The sequence below is a fragment of the Anser brachyrhynchus genome (assembly GCF_964034855.1).
Source record: "Anser brachyrhynchus genome assembly, chromosome: 6".
In the NCBI taxonomy this organism is placed as follows: Eukaryota; Metazoa; Chordata; class Aves; order Anseriformes; family Anatidae; genus Anser; species Anser brachyrhynchus.
This window is the reverse complement of record NC_137700.1, coordinates 26045002-26065703: the sequence shown is the minus strand read 5'-3', so window position 1 is coordinate 26065703 and position 20702 is coordinate 26045002. Positions and strand designations below refer to the sequence as shown.

General features: G+C 36.4%; 1 protein-coding gene across 6 annotated transcripts in view; it reads right to left on the bottom strand.

The window, feature by feature from the left end:
• The window catches only part of MAPK8 (mitogen-activated protein kinase 8), a 255148-nt gene that overhangs the window by 5542 nt on the left and 228904 nt on the right, over positions 1–20702 (bottom strand). For 4 of the 6 annotated variants that reach the window (XM_080596999.1, XM_080596998.1, XM_080597001.1 and 1 more), the window contains 9 exons: positions 19004–19133; positions 17731–17789; positions 17460–17598; positions 12615–12780; positions 7728–7799; positions 5525–5707; positions 4883–5007; positions 3832–3895; positions 376–453 (listed from right to left, as the gene is read on the bottom strand). In XM_080596999.1, coding sequence (XP_080453125.1) covers positions 376–453; positions 3832–3895; positions 4883–5007; positions 5525–5707; positions 7728–7799; positions 12615–12780; positions 17460–17598; positions 17731–17789; positions 19004–19133 — 1016 coding nt within the window. Of the gene's footprint in view, positions 1–375; positions 454–3831; positions 3896–4882; positions 5008–5524; positions 5708–7727; positions 7800–8157; positions 8230–12614; positions 12781–17459; positions 17599–17730; positions 17790–19003; positions 19134–20702 lie in introns of all 6 variants that reach the window. The other 2 variants (XM_080597002.1, XM_080597000.1) reach the window with 1 other exon arrangement.

Below are 20702 nucleotides of genomic sequence, written 5' to 3'. Positions count from 1 at the left end.
CTGTCTCTTCCTAAGGGTCATTACTTTTCCCCATTTCAGCAAGTTTGAAGAGATGTATCTCAAGCCATTGTCAAAGCAAATAAAATCCACAATTCTCTAATTTGGGGCTTAATGAACGGTATGTCAGGAACCACAGAACTCACATGACAGGATACCTGTCAAATTCCAATAAATGCTATTGTCTGAAGGTTAAAAATCACAGAGATAGCACTGCATAAACCCAGAGCTAGGATACTAAAAGAGAATTCTAGAGGTTATCGGTCACTGAAGAGACATATTTTTGAGTCAGGTTACTCTCGGATGTCTTGAACAACTTTACACCCTCCTGACCTAGTACTCATCGTAGCTTTGTACTGTGCTTTTATTGTAACCAACCTAAAGGGGCTGGTTGTCCACGTATAACCCCATTCTTGGTTCTTTCCTCCAGGTCCATGACTTCCTTGTATATCAATTCTGAAAATGTAGGGAAAAGAAGGTAGGAAAATGAATTTGTAAATACAAGACTCAATTAACAATACATCTACCATTAAAATTTCTTAGGTTCATTACTGTTTAGAATAAGTTTTGAACAACATGTTGTAGGCTACAGAAAAATAGGCAAGTGGTATAATAAAGTACAATTCTGTTCTGTTGGAGCCACAACAGCCTGGCACTCTCAAGCACACACTGACATTGCCCTAAGACTTTTGTCCAGACAGCCTAGAGACCTGGGGTTAAACTGAGTCTTAGCGACCACTCAGTTTTTATCAATGACTTCTTTGGTACGGAACAACCAGATCAGCAATCTTCAAGGGAACAGGTAGGCCACCAGGAACTGCATGTGCTGCCATCACATTTAAACTCATTGCAGTTACCTGGCAGTATTCCAGCCTACATTGCCAGAAAACTGTAGCTCTGTGGATGTACTTTAGCTGCACACAGTTTTATTCATTCAAGGACAATTACACTTATGGAGAGCCAAATTGTTCCCGAATACGATTAGAATGGCTTCATACAGCTTCTCTCAGCACTGCAGTGCTTCTCACTTCTACTCACCTGCACTATAAAATCTTTACCAATAGACAAGTCGTGCTAAGAGGCACTTCAGAATCTTAGAGCTACGTACAAAGTTGTTAGATAATGTTTTTGAAAAAAGCTGTTCTGGAGAACAAGTTTCTTTACTTTGTCACCAATTCTTTCTCATTTCAAAAAGCCATTTCACACACTACATCTATTACTTTTTCCATGATGCAGACAGTCTGAAACTCTGAAAGAACTTTTAGGATTTAAACTGCCTTTTTCTTCTCAAAGGTCTTTGCCTGAAGACAGTAATTGACTAACATACTCTCAGCAAGTAGGAGTTTCCTTAGGAGGCCAAAAGCCCTTAGAAGAGATAGTAGCAAAAACCACAATGAACAAATCCATACAGCATTGCCACCCTCCCAAAACACATTTGCCACTAAATCTCCTCAGTAACAACATCTAAAGGTCCAGGTCACCATGAAATGGAATACAACATTGCATAGAAGTAGACACTAGAAATGAAAGAAGCTACTTTATTTTACAGTTACAGAAGTTCCTCATCCTTAAAAAGGTTACAAGTGCTACTAGAATGCTTGTAACAAGAATCATACAGCCCAATCTATATACTGGCCAGAAGGTTTCTCACCTAATGGCAGCTTATTGCTGAGAAGAGACTTCAGCTATGAATCTACAGAAGTAGTGACAGAATAACAGAACTGAACATACTAAATTCAGTTCATCAGAATTGACTTGTAAGGCTACTGTCACTGGCAAACTAATGTAATGTACAAAGAGTTTGGAAGAAAAAAGCATTTAGGAATTACGGTTTCAAGGGCTGTGGAAGTCTCAAAAGTAAACTCCATACTGCCTGAAATACCTACCTTTTATTTTAGCAGTATAACTACTTATCTTCTGTTTCAAAAGGGGAATAAGTTTCCTGGGAAGGAGCACAGGGAGAGAATTTCCACAATTCTATCTCTGCCTTTACAATTAAAACCCATTTTCTAATAATAGGAAGTGACTTGCAAGTGTGGTAGTACCAGATTTTACAGCCTTGTGTCCATCATCAGCCAACAGAATGAAACTGTGAAAAATTACCTATGAAACATTTTTCCTGTTTTGTTTTTGGTTTGGTTTGGTTTTCCCCCTCTGTGGATAAAAAGGCTACACCAATCTGATATTCCTTCCTAGACTTTTTCATTCCAAATTATTAGATCAGTCATTGCACTAAATTGTTGCTTAAACTCAATATTTGTAGCCTTCACAGTCTCTGGATCCATCCAAGCTCAACATTACCACTAGTCCTATTTAAAACACTTAAACCACAGAGAACTAAATGAGGTACCTGAGACAGAGGAAGCAAACATCCTAAATAAAAGCAACTTGTTTATACTAAGTGAGAATATTTATAGTCTAAGGCACTGAAATGCACATTGAACAGACTCTCAAGAACTAGCACGTAGGCCCACAGTGGGAAAGCCACATACCTGCCCTAATCTCAGTGAAAAATTACCAATTCAAGTGTTTGTTCTGCCTTTCACTTAGGAATAACCAGTACCAATTCAGGACCACAATAAATCCTCCGATATGCTAAATCATATGATTAAAGACTGCAGTGATCCAGAGGAAGGCATTTTTGTTATCTGCAGAGATTTCTAAATAAATTGGTTTTTTTTTGTTGTTGTTTGTTTTGTTCTGTTTTTCAGTATTTAGCCTAGCTAGTACAGTTAATGACAATAAAAGAGCAATGCATTTTAGAGGTGGCAGTTAAACATTGTACTTTTACAGTAACTCATCCATTTACTTACATAAATAATTCTAACAAAAATAATAAGTGATTTCTGAAAACTACAATGTCATACAATTAGCACTGTCTGACTTGTCGATAGTAGCAAAGGAAAACATATGATATTAATAGTACGGATGTAAAAGATTTCTCCACTAGAAGTGGAGGTTTCATTTATCTTAAAACCAATCTCCACAGGTCTTTAAAGCTCAGCAACTTTCTTAATTTCTAAAGTGCAAGGGGTACAGAAGGTTATAACAAGGTTGTGGATTACAATACATCAAATGCTAATGGATGCAGTGGCAGATGGCATTTTGTCTTAGCACTAGGACCTCTGCAGTAACGCCACACCTTGTAGAAGCAATTTCAAAATGAAACACAAGCTTTACAGGTAACCTTGTACTTTATAAGTATAAAGGAAAATATAGATACAAAACCACTAATGAACACTAAAAATCATACTCTTGGAGGTAAGTCTTATGTCATACTATGATCTGTTCCACACCTCAGCCCCAGCTACTTTCTCTGGACCTCACAGGAGATAACCATCAGTGTTTCCCACATCACTATAACCCCTCTATCTTGCTCATTACTAACACTCCTTATGGCTTCCTCTTTCAAATCCTCTGCTTGAGTTATGTTCAGTACAAACATTGCTAATATGCTCTTCACTTAAGAGTGATGCTTCTACTTCAGACTTACACTGCTCCAACTCCTGTGTTTTCTTTTTCAGCTGTACCAGTTCTGTCCAGAAGAGTTCCTCTCCCTAAAACCACTGCCTTATGATTTGCAAAAGGTGACTGAAATGAGCAGACCTACAGTTGAATGAACTTAAGCTCGCTACAAAGGTTCAGCACCTTTACAGGAAAAATTATAGTGTCCTTAAAATCAAGAGGTTGTGAAACACTGATCTGTTCCCTTGTCATTCCAAGCAATTGAAGTATACACTATTAGGTTACTCAGGAGAATCTTAATAACAAGTAAACCTTGGAGACTAACCTACTTCAAAAAAGCTTTAGGATAAGCAAAAGTGTCGTTCTTACCTTTCCATTCTTCTATCGTGTGTTCCCTCTCATCTAACTGCTTATCTGGTATCTTTGGTGGAGGCTGGAAAACAAAACTAACTCATGATAAAGCAATCAAAAGGGAAACAAAACTAGAATAAATGAAAAATGGAATTAAGATATTCTGAATAGGAACCTGATTTTAAAATACTGTATTTACATGGATAAATAATCTCTCATACTTGGCTTATTGTTTAGATGCTGTTTCACATTTTAAACTTGTTCTGATTAGCAGATTTGCTAACGTTACTGAAATAATTAAAGCAGAAACTGAACAACCTGGTGAAATAGCTCATAAGGACAGTGGTCTCCAGCTTAAGCAGCCCTTTTTACCTATTTAGTGTTAATTAATAATTTTCTATCTAGTTATTATAGATCAGCAGAATTCTAATTCCACCATCTACATCAAGCATCCTTTTCTGTTCTTAGTGGGCCATCACCAACTAACTTTCTCTTAAAAATGATGTTTTTTCCCACAAGTTGAAATTATTTTTTTAACTAAGACTTTCACTTAATTCCCTTGTTCTTTAGTGTCAATAATTGCAAAAAAGCTTGAGGTCTTGTACAGAAGAAAGTTTTTGCTGAAACGCTTATTTTCCAGTTTAAGAGTCCTATCAATTGCTACACCTAACGAAAATATTTCTCTTGCTCAGGAGTAAACATCTCAGAATCCTATCACAGGCAATCAAACTATGTTGAAACAACTGAAACTCAAAAAATTAGAACTCTGTATCAGAGACTTCAGGTGCATTGCTACCTGTCTAGGAGTTTATATGCAATTACATAGAAATACAGACGCACACACAGAAGTAGTTTAGTTACCTGCAAGCTTGTGCCCATTCCTAATACTAATTTTAATAAACAAGTATATCAACATCAATAAAAATGATTACAGCTCAGTTAAGCTTCTAGTGAAATGTGTAGATCATGCAATAATCTTCTTTCAAGCAGTTACATCGAGCATCACAAGTTTGCTTTAATACAGGACTATCTTAGTCAGAGAAACAATCTTTCTAAAACAAGAACTTACAGCTTCTGCTTCTGATGGATCATACCAAACATTGATGTATGGGTGCTGGAGGGCTTCATCCACAGAAATTCTTTTAGAGGCGTCTATAACCAGCATTTTTGACAACAAATCCCTTGCTTGACTTGCTGCAAAAGTGAAATTTTCTACTTACACTGGTGCCATGTGCACATAACACAGTATTTCAAAGCTCATAAGGAAAGAAGACTTGTGGTAAACAAACTCCAATTTAGGATCTATACTACCCTCACAGAATTTAAGGTTTAGGAAAGAACCATTTTACTAACTAAAGGATATATGTGTATTATGAATATAAAAACTTTATTTTCATCCCTAAAGAAAGAAGATCTGCTCTGGCTACACAACTTCTACTCCTCCCCATTTTTCTCTAAATCACATATGTCATTGGGAGGAATATGCTTCCTTTTCTTTATACAGGTTTTACCAGGATAGGAGCTGATCCAGAGCAGATGAGAAAGTGGAGGTAACCGTACCTCAGAACTTTCACCTGCTTCCACAGTATTAATATTGTAACATTTAAATCCTTAGCAGCATGATTCTACAGTGAACAAAACTAAGACACATTTCTATTCAATGCAGTTTATAAACTTTTAAAATATACAATGCACAGAAAACAGACCTTACCTTTAAGTTTGTTGTGTTCAGAATCAGCTGGGAAAAGGACATCTGGGAAGAGTTTCTCAAAGCTATATCCAGCATATTTGGGTCTGTTCTCAACATAAGTTCGGACTGTGGGCTGTAATTTCTTCATAAATTCAGGACATGGTGTTCCTAGCTGCTCTATAACTTTATTCCACTGATCAATATCTAAGGTTTCACAGCTAAGAAAAACAATGTCTAATTTTCAGCTAAAAAGTTGTTAAAACCACAAGAATTATCCAACAGAGATAAAAAACGAAATTTTTAATAAACTATCAAGTTCAGCATTAATCGGGATCATCTTCTTAGAGAAAACAGTGAAGAAAAGCAAGTATGATTGAGTAGTCAAGGCAACATGCATTTTACTCGAAATCATAAGAATTAAATGGCAAAGGATATACTCCTGTGAAACAAAGCAAATAAAAAGACCCACAAAATTCATTAAGTTCAAATAAAAGTGTTTAGGCTATTTTTTAAAGAAATTCTGAGAAAAACTCACTTCCTGATCTAAACATTTATTCACAGCAATCAAGCTATTAAACACCATTAATTCATTGAAGAAAATCACCGCGCATGGGTGCTTTGTCCTTCCTTCTTGCCTTGATAACTCAGCTGAGTTCTGGACTCTACCAAATTAGTGATCTCTCCCTAATGACACACAATACACAGCACCAGTGGGCTCATAAAGGATGAAACCCTGGATCACACAGGTCAACAACAATTTTGTCAGTCTTCAACGCTGAAGCAGAAGACTTTCAAGGGCATGTAAGGAGCATCTTAATTGAAAAGCTTACACCAGTTAAGGAGAGATTTACCAGTTCACGGCAGTAAAATTTAATCTATGCTACTAAAAAAAAAAAAAAAAAAAGATGAAGTTTGGCTCAGGAATTTCTAGTTGCAGGTCATTAAATACTGGGAGAGAGTAAAATTTTGTATATGCTTATCTCAGTCATACAGTCTTCCCAACATTTTATTTTCAGCTACTGTCGAAGACTTGATACTGCACTCCCTAAACCTTCAGTTGGATCTAGCAGGTCCTTTCTTCTGTTCTTAAAATTTTAAAGTAAGATTTTGTATAAGGTTTTGAAGTTCTACAATGCTTTAGCACAGGCCTTGAAAAAAAATAGTATTGCACTGTATGGCACTGACCCTAAATTCAAAAGGCATGCAAGAAAACCAGATTGAGAACGTTAGCATGGTACAGCAAATGCAATGCCAGAGCTGAGTGAAAATCCCTGGATCTCCTTGCTGTACCCCAAAACCTTCACCCAATCCTCACCCTCAAACAGGAATGTAACAATTTTTAAACAATTAACCTGTAGCAAAAGCATGAAAAATTTCTGATGGCATCTAACAAAATGGAAGGGAACTACTAGTGAAACAAATAAGATGCCAAACTCCTATTAGATAACCACTGATTTTAGCAAGGATCCAGAGGTTTCAGCTCTACTTGCTTGTAGCAGATCTTTTGCCTGAAGCATTGTTCACATGACAACCCACACAGACACCACCAAGCAAATCATGAAATAGAAAGACAGAAGCACCAGATATTTCTGAAAGCTGTTTGCAGGATGAATTCTGCAAACAAAAATAAAAATCTACAGAGTGCAACCATTTAAGCTAGTTAGGAACTTTTTGTAAACATCCATAAAAAAATGAAAAATAAAATAACAACTGCTAATGTGCTTGGGTACCAAACAAAATTAATAAGTTATAATATAAATATGAGGTCCAAAGCAAAAAGCAACGCATGTCAACCACCTAAACAAAACACCACCTACACAAACAAACAGATCTGTCTTAAATGTGACAATGTCCAAAAACAATGGATAGACACTATATTAAACTGAAAAAGCAAACAAACAAACAGAAAGAAAAAGGAAAAATAAGCTTGTTCAGCCCAAGTGGTATTTTGTTCATTTTGCTGTATTTTCTTACTTAGTATTAATTTCTAAAGACAGTCATACTTGTTAAAGCCATCTGTGTTGTTGTTTTTGCTTTAAATGGTATAACTGTAGACATTTTTGCAGCATCCTGGAACCAAAACTAGGAACTAGCAAATTGCATTTTGACAAGGCAGTTTAAAAACAGTATTTTAAAAATTAGAACCACCTTAACCTGGAACGATTTATTGTTGCAGTCTCTTTTGACCTTTTAATACTACATCCTAGGCCAAAGGTAAGGATACGATCTGTACCAGGAAATAAAACACCACCTTTGATCATTTCTCCCATGATGCACCCAACTGACCAAATGTCAACTGAAAACAAAATGCAATGATATTAACATAAAAGATAGTTATCAAAATAAAGTAAATAAAAATATCTAGATGCACACATACACAAATGAAGTGACTATAAAAAGCATGTGTAATGAAAGTGAGTGAAGGTGGATGAATGTATGCTAACTAGAGGACCAGCAGAGACTATGTCCTACTGCTAGGTGCAGCCTGAGTATAAATGAAGTTCTCAACAATTTTTTTAAAGTGTATCACAAGAAAAATTCATGTCCATTTAATAAAAAAAAAATTGCACAATACGCATTTTCATGACACAACATCAATAAAAAGGTTAATCACTTCCTAGCTAATTCAACCTGCTGCAGCAGCACAAGGATACAGTCCCTTCCTGGAAAGAGGATTTTGTGGCAAACCATTTCGCCCATAATGCACCCCACAGACCATAAATCCACTATGTTTGTAGCACAAAAAGAAGGGAAAGCAAAGCAAACGGTCATTTAAAATGAAAAGAAGCATAACATGACTGCATTCTATAAACAGCAGAGACAGCACAGGAAGAAGAGCAAGTCTTTGTATTAATCAATGAGACCACTTTTGAAAACAGCATATAAGGATTAGCTTTTAACTGTCTCAAATACAAGGCAGAAAACCATCCTTTGGTTTATACAGTGCTAAAGCAAGAGCTAGAGCATAGAGAGAGAGATATACATGAATCAAGCAGAGTAACGCCCACCTTCAAGTTCTGAGACTGGCAAAGTTCTTCCAATAGATTATAATAAAGCACCAAAGATAAGTTTATTTATTGTAATTATTTTCATTGTAGTTATAGGAATCGTTTTAAGAGCAGCAAACTAAATTGCCCTTTATAAATGTGGTATATCTAAGTAGTTTACACTTTTAGGAGCAGAATTAATTATTTAACATATTAAATAACATTTGCCGTCAAGCATTTCCTGTAAGTCAGATTACCATGCATATCTCTCTCCGTTTAAATAAAAAGCAAATACAATCAGTAAAAGGTCACTTAGAATTTTAGAGGATCAGTTAATTACAATATTAGTACATTCCTAAGAGATTTTCAGATAAATTATTTTGTTTAAAAATATTTCTCCAGTTATGCTCAAATAACATCTTATAGAAAAGAAAAACTCAATAGCAATATATTTTTGGTATGAAATACACATTTTCTTCATTATCTTAAATAATTCAGAAGACATACTCATAGTTTATTTTTTACAGGTATGCCATTTTTTTTACATTGCTTTCAGAGATACTGTTACCTCTGTATGCAAATATTTTCTTGAAGTCATAATGATGTATTTGAATTGTTATAAATACCTTTATGTCAAACATGAGACTGGAATTTCAATTAAGCGGAAAAGAAGGGGATTTAAATGAGAATAATTGTATACTAAAAATCACATGTTAAAGTTGTGAGGGAGCTAAGCAATTTCAAGCAAACAACATTGTTTCTTATTGAAAATATTTCTTCCCTCTTATTCAATAAGTTCCTCTAAAATAGTATCTAAACCATATGATAAAGAGATCACAATTGTACATATTAATAGGTCAAAATTAAGGGCCTGGTTCATTTAAAAATAATTTATGATTAATGGTGTTTTCTCTTTAAAACTCTTTTAGAATATTTACAAGAAGTACACATTCTGCTGCCTTCACAAACTGAACTATATCCAAATCTATTGTAAATAGTTTGTGACCAATGTGATGAAAACAACTCCTATAACTGCATGGAGAAATCTGGGAAGAGAAGTAAGACAAGTCAACGACTTCATGCATCAGAAGACTTCAGTGGCTAAGAAAAACTTTAGGTACAATTCCTCTCAAAACAAAAAACAAACTTGTTGTGTTCGGGGGGAGTCTTTTGGTTTGCTGCTTTCATTAATCAAAAAATAACCTGTTTATTCGTAGGTATCTGACTAACTTTTCCAGAAGCTAGACGAACTTATACATAGAGGACTGCTCCTGTGAATACTGTTATAGAAGACTGAGTCAAATCTTAAAGATTTCAAAAAATCCTTTAAAAAATCTTTAAAAATGACTGGTTGTCATATAGAATGTACTTAATTCTTTAAAACCCTGTTTGGAGTGAATTTACTATCTTCTATAATCTGAAGAGGAAAAAAAGCTAAGTGAAAATGAAATTCAAGCTCAGTGTACATACTAGGAAACTTTAAAATAATTGTTTCAAAGGGTTTGGGTGTTCCCCTGCTTTTCAATGCTCACTTCCTGACAATAACACATATAACTGTACCCAAGACTAAATATGCTAAGGTGTAACTGCAAGAACAGTTTCAGTGTCCTTCAATTCTGAATTTCTTCAGTTTGCAAGGCCTGGTTTCTTAATGCAAAATACCCATATATGCTTTGTCTACTTCAGTATAAGGCGTATGGAAAAGTTAACTCTGTCATAGGCTTGTCTGGGATCTTCACTAGTTCTAAAAAAAAATTACGGATTTCATACGTGCATATCATAGTACCAAAGAGTACTACCCTATAGAGTTTGTATCTCAGTCATCAATACATGTATTGCAATCCTCCCGCATCTTGTCTGAAAGGGAAGTTCAGCAGGGCACTGGAACAGCATAAAGCTGCCAGATGACCCTGTTCAATTAAACTATATGTTACTCTCTCTTTAACCTTTATTAGCTGTCAATTTTCAATATTTAACTAAGTTAAGCTAACCTTTAATTTAGCTATGGGTTTAGAGGGCTACAATGGGCATTGACGTTAACAGGTGTGGATCCTGGACAGTCCATGGTTCCTACTGCAGATACGTCCACCCTTTATACCTGCCTCACTGCCCTCTGCAGCCTAGCTGCTCTGTCACCAGAGCTGCACAGTAAGAAACTCATCAGCCAGTGACTGAGAAGAGCAACAGTTTATGTAAATAACCTCTAAATGACAACAGTACATATGGAAATACAGATTGTCTTCTGACTCAGCCAACAGATTTACATTCTCTACAAGTGTCATTCTCAACTCAATGTCCACATATTCAGCTTTTGGGAAGATGCTATGCTATGTAGTTTTTCATATGAAAGTAAATTTGAATTTACATTCTGCTGCAAAACACAATTCACTCTTGCTTAAGGAACAGGATTGTCAGTGCTCCAGAAGACAATCTATTTAACTCCAATAATACCTGAGAAGCATTTTAATGGAAAGAATGCTTCACACTTTTGCAACTCAAATTTTAAGAGAAAAATGTAAACAGGGTAAGTTAAGTCAGAAAACTTGAGACTTCCATTGCATGAATTCCTTCTGTAAGGCAACTGCATGACTCAGACTACAGCTTTAGGTTCTTTTATCCCTTGTCTCTCAGTTGGCCAATGTAAAGCCTTCTGGGAAAAAAAGGAAAGAAACTTAAATTTGTGCTTTCTATAAAACTTCGGCAGTTAAAAAAAGTAACTTTAAGTTTGCTCCACTCAATCTCTGACTTCTAAGTTACAGAAAAAATAGCCAACTGTGGAGGCCATTTGAAAGACTGTATTCCTGTCTGGCAGACTAACAATCCAAACAGAAATATAAATCACAGCCTTGCAAAAAAGATCTGTTCTCTTTCCTTTGAGCTGGCTTCTTCTATTGTCAGCACTGATAGGAGTTATTCTTCCTGGCTTTTATATGAAAAACAAACAAAAAAAATCAGTCTCTATGCACCTCACAGCTATAGTTTCTGTACAACCTGAAGTCACTTGCCCTAATGCTATGCAGTTGCCAGGAAAGTTTGCAGACTATATTAAGAAGCTTGCAAAACACTGCATGCCCCAGTTGTGTCAGTAACCTGAGGAGCCATACACCTTGTATCACCAGGAGACGGCCAGCAAAGCCTCAAGCATCACAACATCTCCTAGGGCTTATTGGAGGACTAATCGATAACGGGTTTAAAACATTTTCAGCAAATGGCGATCCTTGTGCACAATGCCTGCCAGAGGCAGATACATCAAGTTAGGTGAACTGACAACAGCGACAGCAGATTAATGAAATGGCAGCAGCACTGGGATCGTAAACAGAACTTCAGGAAGGATGTGTTACTTCGGTTTCCCAAATAAATACTAGGTGTTTCATTTAGGAGATACATTATACCTGATCGAGTGATTTCCCCCAAATGCTATACGCTTTCCTTATTTTCTTACAGAGGATACTGAGAGATTGAGGGTCAAAGACTGAGCATAAAGAGGAGGGAAATGTACCCAAGCAGGACAAAGCAAACAAATTTCCTTTGAGTTCGTCATGGACCTCAAAGAATCTATGATGCTTCATGACAGTACGCTGCATCTTTCTTTGAAGTACGTTACTGATTTTTTCTTCAGCAATATTAATTAAGAGCTTAGTGTGACAATTTCAAAGTGGGCTGGTTTCAATAAAAATAATGCCACTGTAGGTGGACTTGAGCTTGTTTGTTTCCTACATCCTGAAAGGCTATATTGAACATATTTTTTAAACATTCAATTTGGGACACACGTTTACTGATGAACTACAATTTATATCCTCATCAGGAATAAAAGCAGGTCAATGTACACCAAGGTACATACAACATATTAAGGTAATATATTTTCAGTTCTTCTGTCATGAAATTCAATCTACCAAACAGGTTATTTAAATTTTTAAACAAACAAGGCCCTCAATTTCTTTTCCTATTAAATGCAAACATTTCTAATGGGATTAGATAAATAAACTGGTGTATCCAGAATCTGCATTTTGGTCACATGCCTAATTTATAAATTTTCTACAGCTTGAAAAAAACATTTAACATGTAAAATGTGGTGTGCCAAACAAAAAATAAAGCTATGCCAAAGAAAGACTATATTTGCTGACCGTTTTCTTTGTATCCCATCCCTAGGATGACCTCTGGTGCTCTGTAGTAACGAGTCACTACATAAGGCGTCATCATAAAACTAGTTCCTGCAGTTCTGGCCAGTCCAAAGTCAAGAATCTTCAAAGTGCAGTCTGACTTTACTACTATATTACTGGGCTTTAAGTCCTTTAAAAAGAAACATCATATATGACTGCTAAGACAAGCACAAAGTACTTCGTGGTTCACATTTTTAAAAGATAATACTGCTAACATTAAACCCCAAATATGTTATATTACTCGATCATTTGTAAAACTGTAGTTTCTTTTCCCCTTGCATTAATTAATATGCATTCAGCAGACTATAGAACTAATTCCTTTACTGTGCTTGTAGATCTATATAGCAATTAAAGAAGGAAAATACAACTAGTGTTACAAGATATGCTATTAATGTCTGAAATAAATCGAGGTTAGTATGAAATGTTAGCTCTGAGGAAAGGTCTAGAAACTTCACTGGACCAACAGTTACTACTACAGTGCTGTTACTACACAAGTAACATGACAATTGCTGAAATTATTTGATGCAATAGTCATCATGATATAAGAATTATTAAGAATTATAACATGAATGTTAAAAGCAGAAGACTTCTTTGCTAGTCAAGGCTGCATTACCTCTTTTGAACCAATGCAGATATTTCTCTAAACAGGAAGGAAATGCCCATGCTCACAGAGGTCTAGTTTCACATTTAGGATTGGATTTGGTTCACATTACACCAAATTTGGTGACCATACCCAAAAAGGCACCAGTGAAAAACTGCCAGATACTTAATCATTAAATTGTAATAAAAAAATGATATATTTTCAGAGGTTCTTAGCTGGAAGCTTGGTAATTCTATTCTCTTCATCTGAACTCTAAGACTACATTGGCAATAGGGGCTTTGCAATGTCTATACAGACACTATACAGACATACTCAGTGTTTATCTCAGGAGGATCTTACAAACATCTGAATGTCACAGAGCAAATATTATGAGCAGAATACGTTCAGAATAACTTCACCTTAAACTTTGCATCATAAAATCATTCATAACACACAGGCCATAACAGATAAGCTCGCATCCTTTCTGGCTACCTCTACCAAGATTAATGAGACAAAACAACAAGATGTAGCAGAGGACCCTAACATGTGCGCTGCAGGCACTTGATAAGTAGCTCTATCTTTCATTATTTCGTAAAGACTTAAAAGAGGTGACCTGCAAGATGTATGTAGTTTTCTTTTGTGCTTGTACATCTTTCAGCAAGCCCCTCAGAAAGCTAAGAAACCTGCACTAAAGACAGAGAGGAAACCACAAAAAAAAAGTTATTGGAACAATACAATTTTAATGGGTAATTAAAAGACCTGCATACTTCCATATTAACACACACACTTCCAAATCACACAGAGGAAGACTCTGCAAACAACTTTGGCTTAAAAGATTCTCAAATACCATGAATAAGCTCAAGTATTATATGGCATTTCAGCTATTCAATATGCATATTTCACATTTTGGTAAAATCCTGTTTATTATCAGCTTTATTTTTGCACAATTCCATTATTTGGAGAACGTTCATTACAGAATCCCAGGTGCATGCTGACAGTATTAACTATACTTGTTCTCCCCAAAGCTGCAGGATTAACTAAGAGATTTTCCCTTTGCAAGAGGAAAAACACTATGAAAACAAAAAGTGAAAGCTTAGAGAGTACTGTCCATCCTTAATTTCTGAACACTGTGTTGTTCTCATGAAGCCTAGGAGCATGTTTTAATTTTGAATACAGAACTCCCATCCTTCAAAATGATGGAGGCTACTGTTGACTTACAATGCATTTCAAATTCATGCAAAACCAATACCTCATGTTTAAAATAAATGAGGACTCAAAAGTTCCCGTGAGAGTGATTAACATAGCTAGGCTGTAAAAATATATCCAGCACCTATAGCAGAAGATACATCACCTAACCTTAAAAATGTAAAATATCAGTGCCTAAAAATCAGAACTATTCATGGCTGTCTCCCCATTAGCCACACAGGGAGAGAGGGGCATCTCTGGAAAGTAATTCATGGTTTACATGAGTTAAATCATTTTTGGAGAAGTTTCTTTCTCTTTCTTAAGAAAGATTTGTGTGAAGGGCTTCCATAATTAGGCACCTTTGTTAAGTGCTCAAAGTTAGGCAGAATACAACGTTTCAGAGCCTCGATGCAAGACTAATGAGACACTCTGTGTCCTTCAGCAAGTCAGTGAGGCACGACCCTGCAACTCTGATTATTCATCCTCCCCAGCCTGCAAAATATAAATGAATGTGTACTTGTAGCTTGCTGGAGACTCCATCTCTGCAAAATGTTTTGAACACCATAGTGTTCATCAAAGCCGATGTAAAGCTACAGTCCAGTCTTTATCAGGGTAAAACGTTATCCACTTCTGTGAAAGCTAAATATGTCCCCTGCAACTTCTAGGTGAAACAGTCCAAAACTCTTTGTGTTTGATGTCTGCCTTGTTCCATGCCTCTAGTCTGCTATGAAAAACTACTGCACTTATTTCTATGGCAGATAGTATCCAGTGCTACAGGCACATATGGAGAACATCAGAGTTTCAGTCATTTGGCAGGCTTTGAAAAAGTTACTGAGATACTGAGATTATCACAGCTATGTTAGAAGCCGAACAACCAAGTTAAAATCTGTGTGAAACTACCAACAGCAAAAAACGCTTCAAGCTTTAGAGGACACTAAAGAAGCACACTAGATTACTACCCAGAACGCTTCAATGGAGGCCACAGTAGTGTGGACTATGTTTAAGGAATAACAACTTTCATAGACTCACAGAACGGCTTGGGTTGGAAGCGACCTTAAAGATCTAGTTCCAACCCCAAACAAGGTTGTTTCAACAAGGTGATTACCTTTAGACATTCAGGATAGTGCTACTGAAAGCCCAGAAGAGTGGTATAAGGAGTTACTACTGCAGCCACGTGTTCCATATGAAAGATGTCTCTTTTCAAGCATGTCCTCCTTGCCTTCTGAGGTTTTGTTTAACTTGTTGCACAGAAAGAATTTTGATGCATTGCAACTTTAAGTATAAAGGCGTGACATACACAGCAGGTAAATAGTGCAAACGTTTTTGCTTGAGCACACTGAATCTTCTAACTAAGTCTGAGAACAAGCTGTCAGATGAAAATCTACCATGAAGACATGCAAAGTGAAATGTATCTGCCCATGTCCTTCAAAAGCATTCGTGCATACTATTTACATAGCAATTGTATCTATAGACAATCTCACTGGAACATTATCTTTAAACTTTGTACTACTGCACAACATGAAGCACTCCAAAAACTTCGCCCATATTTACAGCAGCAAAAAATGTATCCTCAAAACTGTCTTTATTTCTACCTAACAACTACTACTTTTCCATAAATATACAGACATTTCCATTTATTCATGGTATCTACAGGCTCAATGTTTTGATTCCTACTTTATAGGAGCACAAAATGCTTACAGCAAGTGAAGTGTTAGAAACTACCTCCTCCCTGCACTACGATCCTTAGGAAGAGACACTCACACTTCCCACCCTAGCAGGTCCATATGCACATGCAGACCAGGAAGTGCAGGGTTCAACACCTGGGTGACGCCTCTGCCTACCTTCCTTCCCCCCAACTCTTTCAAACACAGCAGTCCCAGGGCAGATCGTATGCATGAAGGAAGCCTTCACCTTCTCACCCTGAGCTGTTTACTAGAATGAGGCAGTAGATGAGTACTGGAGCTAGCTGAGCAAAAGGAAACAGTGTTTGGCCATTCAAATTTTATTTGTTATTCAAACAGTTGTCTCAGTTCTCAAGTGAAAAACAGCAGACTGAAAGGGAGTGTCATTCTGCCAGATCGAGCTTGCATGCCATTCAAGGATGAGATGGGCTACTGAACTGTGCAAGCACCACCGCATAGTAATAATGCCTGTTGCAGCATTCAGAATTGCTGTTCAGGATTTACTTTGCTGCGTACATCATCCTTAAGGGAAACTACATAGTACCGACTGAAAGTATCATGCATGAATAACTTTAATTATTTCTTCTGCATCATTTCAGGGATAAAAGCTTTTAAAAATTCTCCCTATAAAACATTACAATGAAGAATATAACACTAAAAATACAAGCTTACAGATTCCCAGAATAATATAAACTATATTTGAAAAGTTATAGCTAGACAATCTCAAGTAATCTTCTCACTACATACAAATGTATATAACACATTTAACTTGAATAGGCAACCTTAAATTCAGAATGTCCTGACCATTTGACATTTGTCCTGACCATTTCAAACCATTTGAAAAGTAGTTGTCATTTTTGCCTGTAGGCAACCTGAATGAATGCTTTGTGACACACAGATGTATGAAAGTTCCACTCACAAGTATTTATCACGATCTGTTTATTTGGAGAATTCAGATACTCATTTGTTACTCTGCTAGTAAAAGAGCTGAAATAAATTGGGCAGTTCTTTCAAAAGATGGAATTTCAGGTTTGGTTACCAAAAGAATAAAGGCATAACTGCTTTCAGATACTCTTTCCTGCCATGACTACTAGAACATGATATAGAATTTGAGGAGGTAATGTAACTCACTGATAAAATCTTTATTTGTACAGATTGTTATCAAATCCAGGAAAAACATTCAAAAGGTTCATTCCAGAATTGCAGTGGAACAAAGTAAGCTTGATTTCCTTTCAGCTTTCTCTCTGTGTCTATGGCAAACTATGGTGACCTCTGTGCACCCATTTCTGATTTTTTTTCTAGCTCCTTTAAATACACAAGGCAAAACGAGGTGTACAAAAGAAACACAGGAAGTTCACTTACCCTATGTATAATTCCAGCTGAGTGAAGATGTTTGATACCACACAGCATTTGATAAAGAAGATAGGACATTCGTTCATGGTCCAGCTCCATCTGAATCACTTGGCAGAGATTTGCATCCATGAGCTCCATTACTATGTAGCTTATAAAGCAAAAAAAAAAAAAAAAAGAACAATCAAATAATGCTGTCATTTTATTGTATTCTTTCACTGTTTATTTTCCCATGTTAATATTTTTAAAGTTAATTCACAGCTTTAGATCAAATCAGACTTACACGTCTTGAAATTCTTCCAGGGATTTTTGCGGTGTGAACACATTCAGTAGGCCGATTATCTGTAGGAAGAGGGAGAGGAAGTATAATCACACCACAGCAACAGCAAAGTTGCAAATCAACATTTCAAAACTGATACCCAGCATCCTGATGCAATCCTCCTGGTATTTATTCATTGAAGCTCCAGATGCTCAGTGGCTCAACCAGGACTAACACACTGAAATAGATGCTAATGATTTTATCAGAAGTATTTTTCCTCCGCAAATCACATAATCTAAAGATATGTTGTGTGCACTAACAAGATGATCTCCAGAGCTTAAAACCTCAAGTCAGTAAGTCTTCTTTTGCTCCCTACTTTAAGTTTGAAGAGAACTGATTAAGATTATTATTATGTAGGAGGAAAAATAAAATGAAATACTGACAAATACTACCAAAGAGATATTGCTTTGCCATATGCACAGGTGAAGCAACAAATTCATCCAGAGAAAAAAACAGATCACTGAAGCTGTTTTATGACATTTTTCCAGTTGCTAAGAATGGATGGGATATGCAGTAACAGGCCAAGATACTACTCATCAGGAGTCATGCAGGCTTGCAATAGCTGATGATCATATAAATCATGCTATTGGGTAGAATCCACTTATAAACCACGCATGTCTTAAAAAACAAATACAAAATTTTCTCAAGTAGCTAAAAGAGTAAATCCTCTATGACTCGCTCCTTGCCTAAAGGCCAGGGGGAATTTTAACTAGCTGAAGGGGGATTAAGAGGGAAGGTGAGGAAGATGACATACAACTGCCTCTGAAGGAAAAAAATGATCAATACCAGCCTTCTGTAGTCCAGCTCTGATAATTTTGTCACTTATTCTCTCCCCATGTTTGTAATCTGCTCTATTCCACAGCTTCGCAAACATCAGAAAGTTCCTGCTGTCACAACCCAGATTCCTAACTTGTTCATGCACCACAAAAAAATAAAACCAAAATCTATTGCTGGCTGTCTCCTCCTACTTGTTTAGCAGCAGAAACAGCTGTCTGTAAAAAGTAGCAATGTAACACTGCCTCCCTTCCTGAGTTTGAAGAGGGAATTTAAAACTGTGCAGGTATTAACACCAGCCTGCACCAACTCTTCTGAAAGATCCTTTTGTACTTTTCATGAAGAAAAAACCATGCTCTGAAAACCACTAAAATCTACAAACAATGCCATCCTCTGAGTCATCTTTACAAAGAATAACCTTCTAGTTAAGTCTTTAACATTTAAAGCAGGACACTCCACTTACATTTTTGTGATTAACGCACTTCATAAGAACAAGCTCTCTGTAGGCTCTTTTAGCATGGGTTTGGTTCTGAAATGGTCGGCTTAGCTTCTTGATTGCAACATTTCTTTCAAGGATGGCATCATAAGCTGCACTGTAATTAAAAATAACATTATTACATCTCAGTGTCAAGTTCCTTTAGCTGTGGCAGTTCTCACCTTTTCCAGATACCATTTACCATGTCTGCAGATATACCAAACTTCCAGTATCATTCAGATTCAGGGCGTGCTACAACAAGGTGCTCTTGTATGCTGAGAAATTCAAGATTTAGAAAGGTTTTCCCTGCTTCATACTCCTAACACAAGACAATCTCCACAAAAAAAAATGCAGGATTTCTGCTTCCTAGAATATCTGACTAAAGGTATTGAGTTCTTGCCACTCATTGGCACTGGAAAACAGACTGCCTAAATAAGATTGAAAACATTTCAAACGCAAAAAAAAACACATCACTTTTATGTATAATCTTCACACTGAAAGGTAGGAAGAAGGAGAGAGGAAAAGTAGGTTATACATGGGTCCTGTGCTGTCATTTATTATGCAGTATGCAGCTGTTTAATATCCTCATGACAATGAGAGTATTGATGTCAAGATAAGGCAAACAAAAAAAAAAATGCTAGGAAGGCCTTAACATCTTGATGTCACTGGCTTGTACTTGATAAAAAGGAAAAATAAAATTTTGTTTGCAGACAAATGCCAAGACTGCCATATGATTCAGTAACACAGGCTGTTTAACTGATGAAGATTGTTACCGGGGACAACTCCCATATATATCACATTTCCACGACAGGAAGGCAGGGATTTTGTTTCCTGTAAGATGTAATACAGCAGCTGACTACTGTGCAGACTCAGGAAATATTTGTCAGCTACTAAAAAAGCTTCAGCAGGGAAAATACCATTTTATTGTCTCTTATCAAGAACAGTGTACAAACCTAATGAAGAACATCCACCAGTAAATGGTCAGCTTTTACTGAATACAACTAAAAATATGTTGTCTGTATAGTGTGTAGGCTTGAATGATATTTTTATCATATAAACCTCTAATTGATAGGGAAAAAAAAAGAAGAAAAGGCAAAAACACATACTGATAACTTTCTTTGGTTTACATTTTCCACTACCTTGAATTTCCCCCATCTACCCCGAAGATAAGGAATATCTTATAAAAGAGAAGCAAAGAGGTGATCAGGAAAGAATGCCAAACTTCTGCATCCTCAATACATAGCTGTAGCAGCTTTAGAGTCTGTTTCACTGTTAGATATGGTTGAGACTTTAGGCCATCTCCTTCATATTCCTCCAAATCAAGTTCGGTCAGTTAAAACAAAAACAAATCACAAGAATTACACCCCATCTCCTTGACACATGGGCAAGATTTAACCACATGAGTGCTCCAGTCTGCTTCAGGCTGATCAGAGTGGTTTAACTAAAACAGCTTCATTTACCACTAGCAGTAATTACAGAATGATGCTAGAGTAATTACATGATCAGTTTTTGAATCTCAGCTCTGGGAAGGGCAGTAAATTTGGAAAACAGGAGGTAACATATGACCGGGAATCAGAAGAGAAGTGGTAACATCTAAAGCTTTTGCCGTCTTTTCTGTAGCAACTAAACAGACTCCAGCCAAAAATCTGCCTCATTATATTAATACACACATGTACAAAATTCAGAT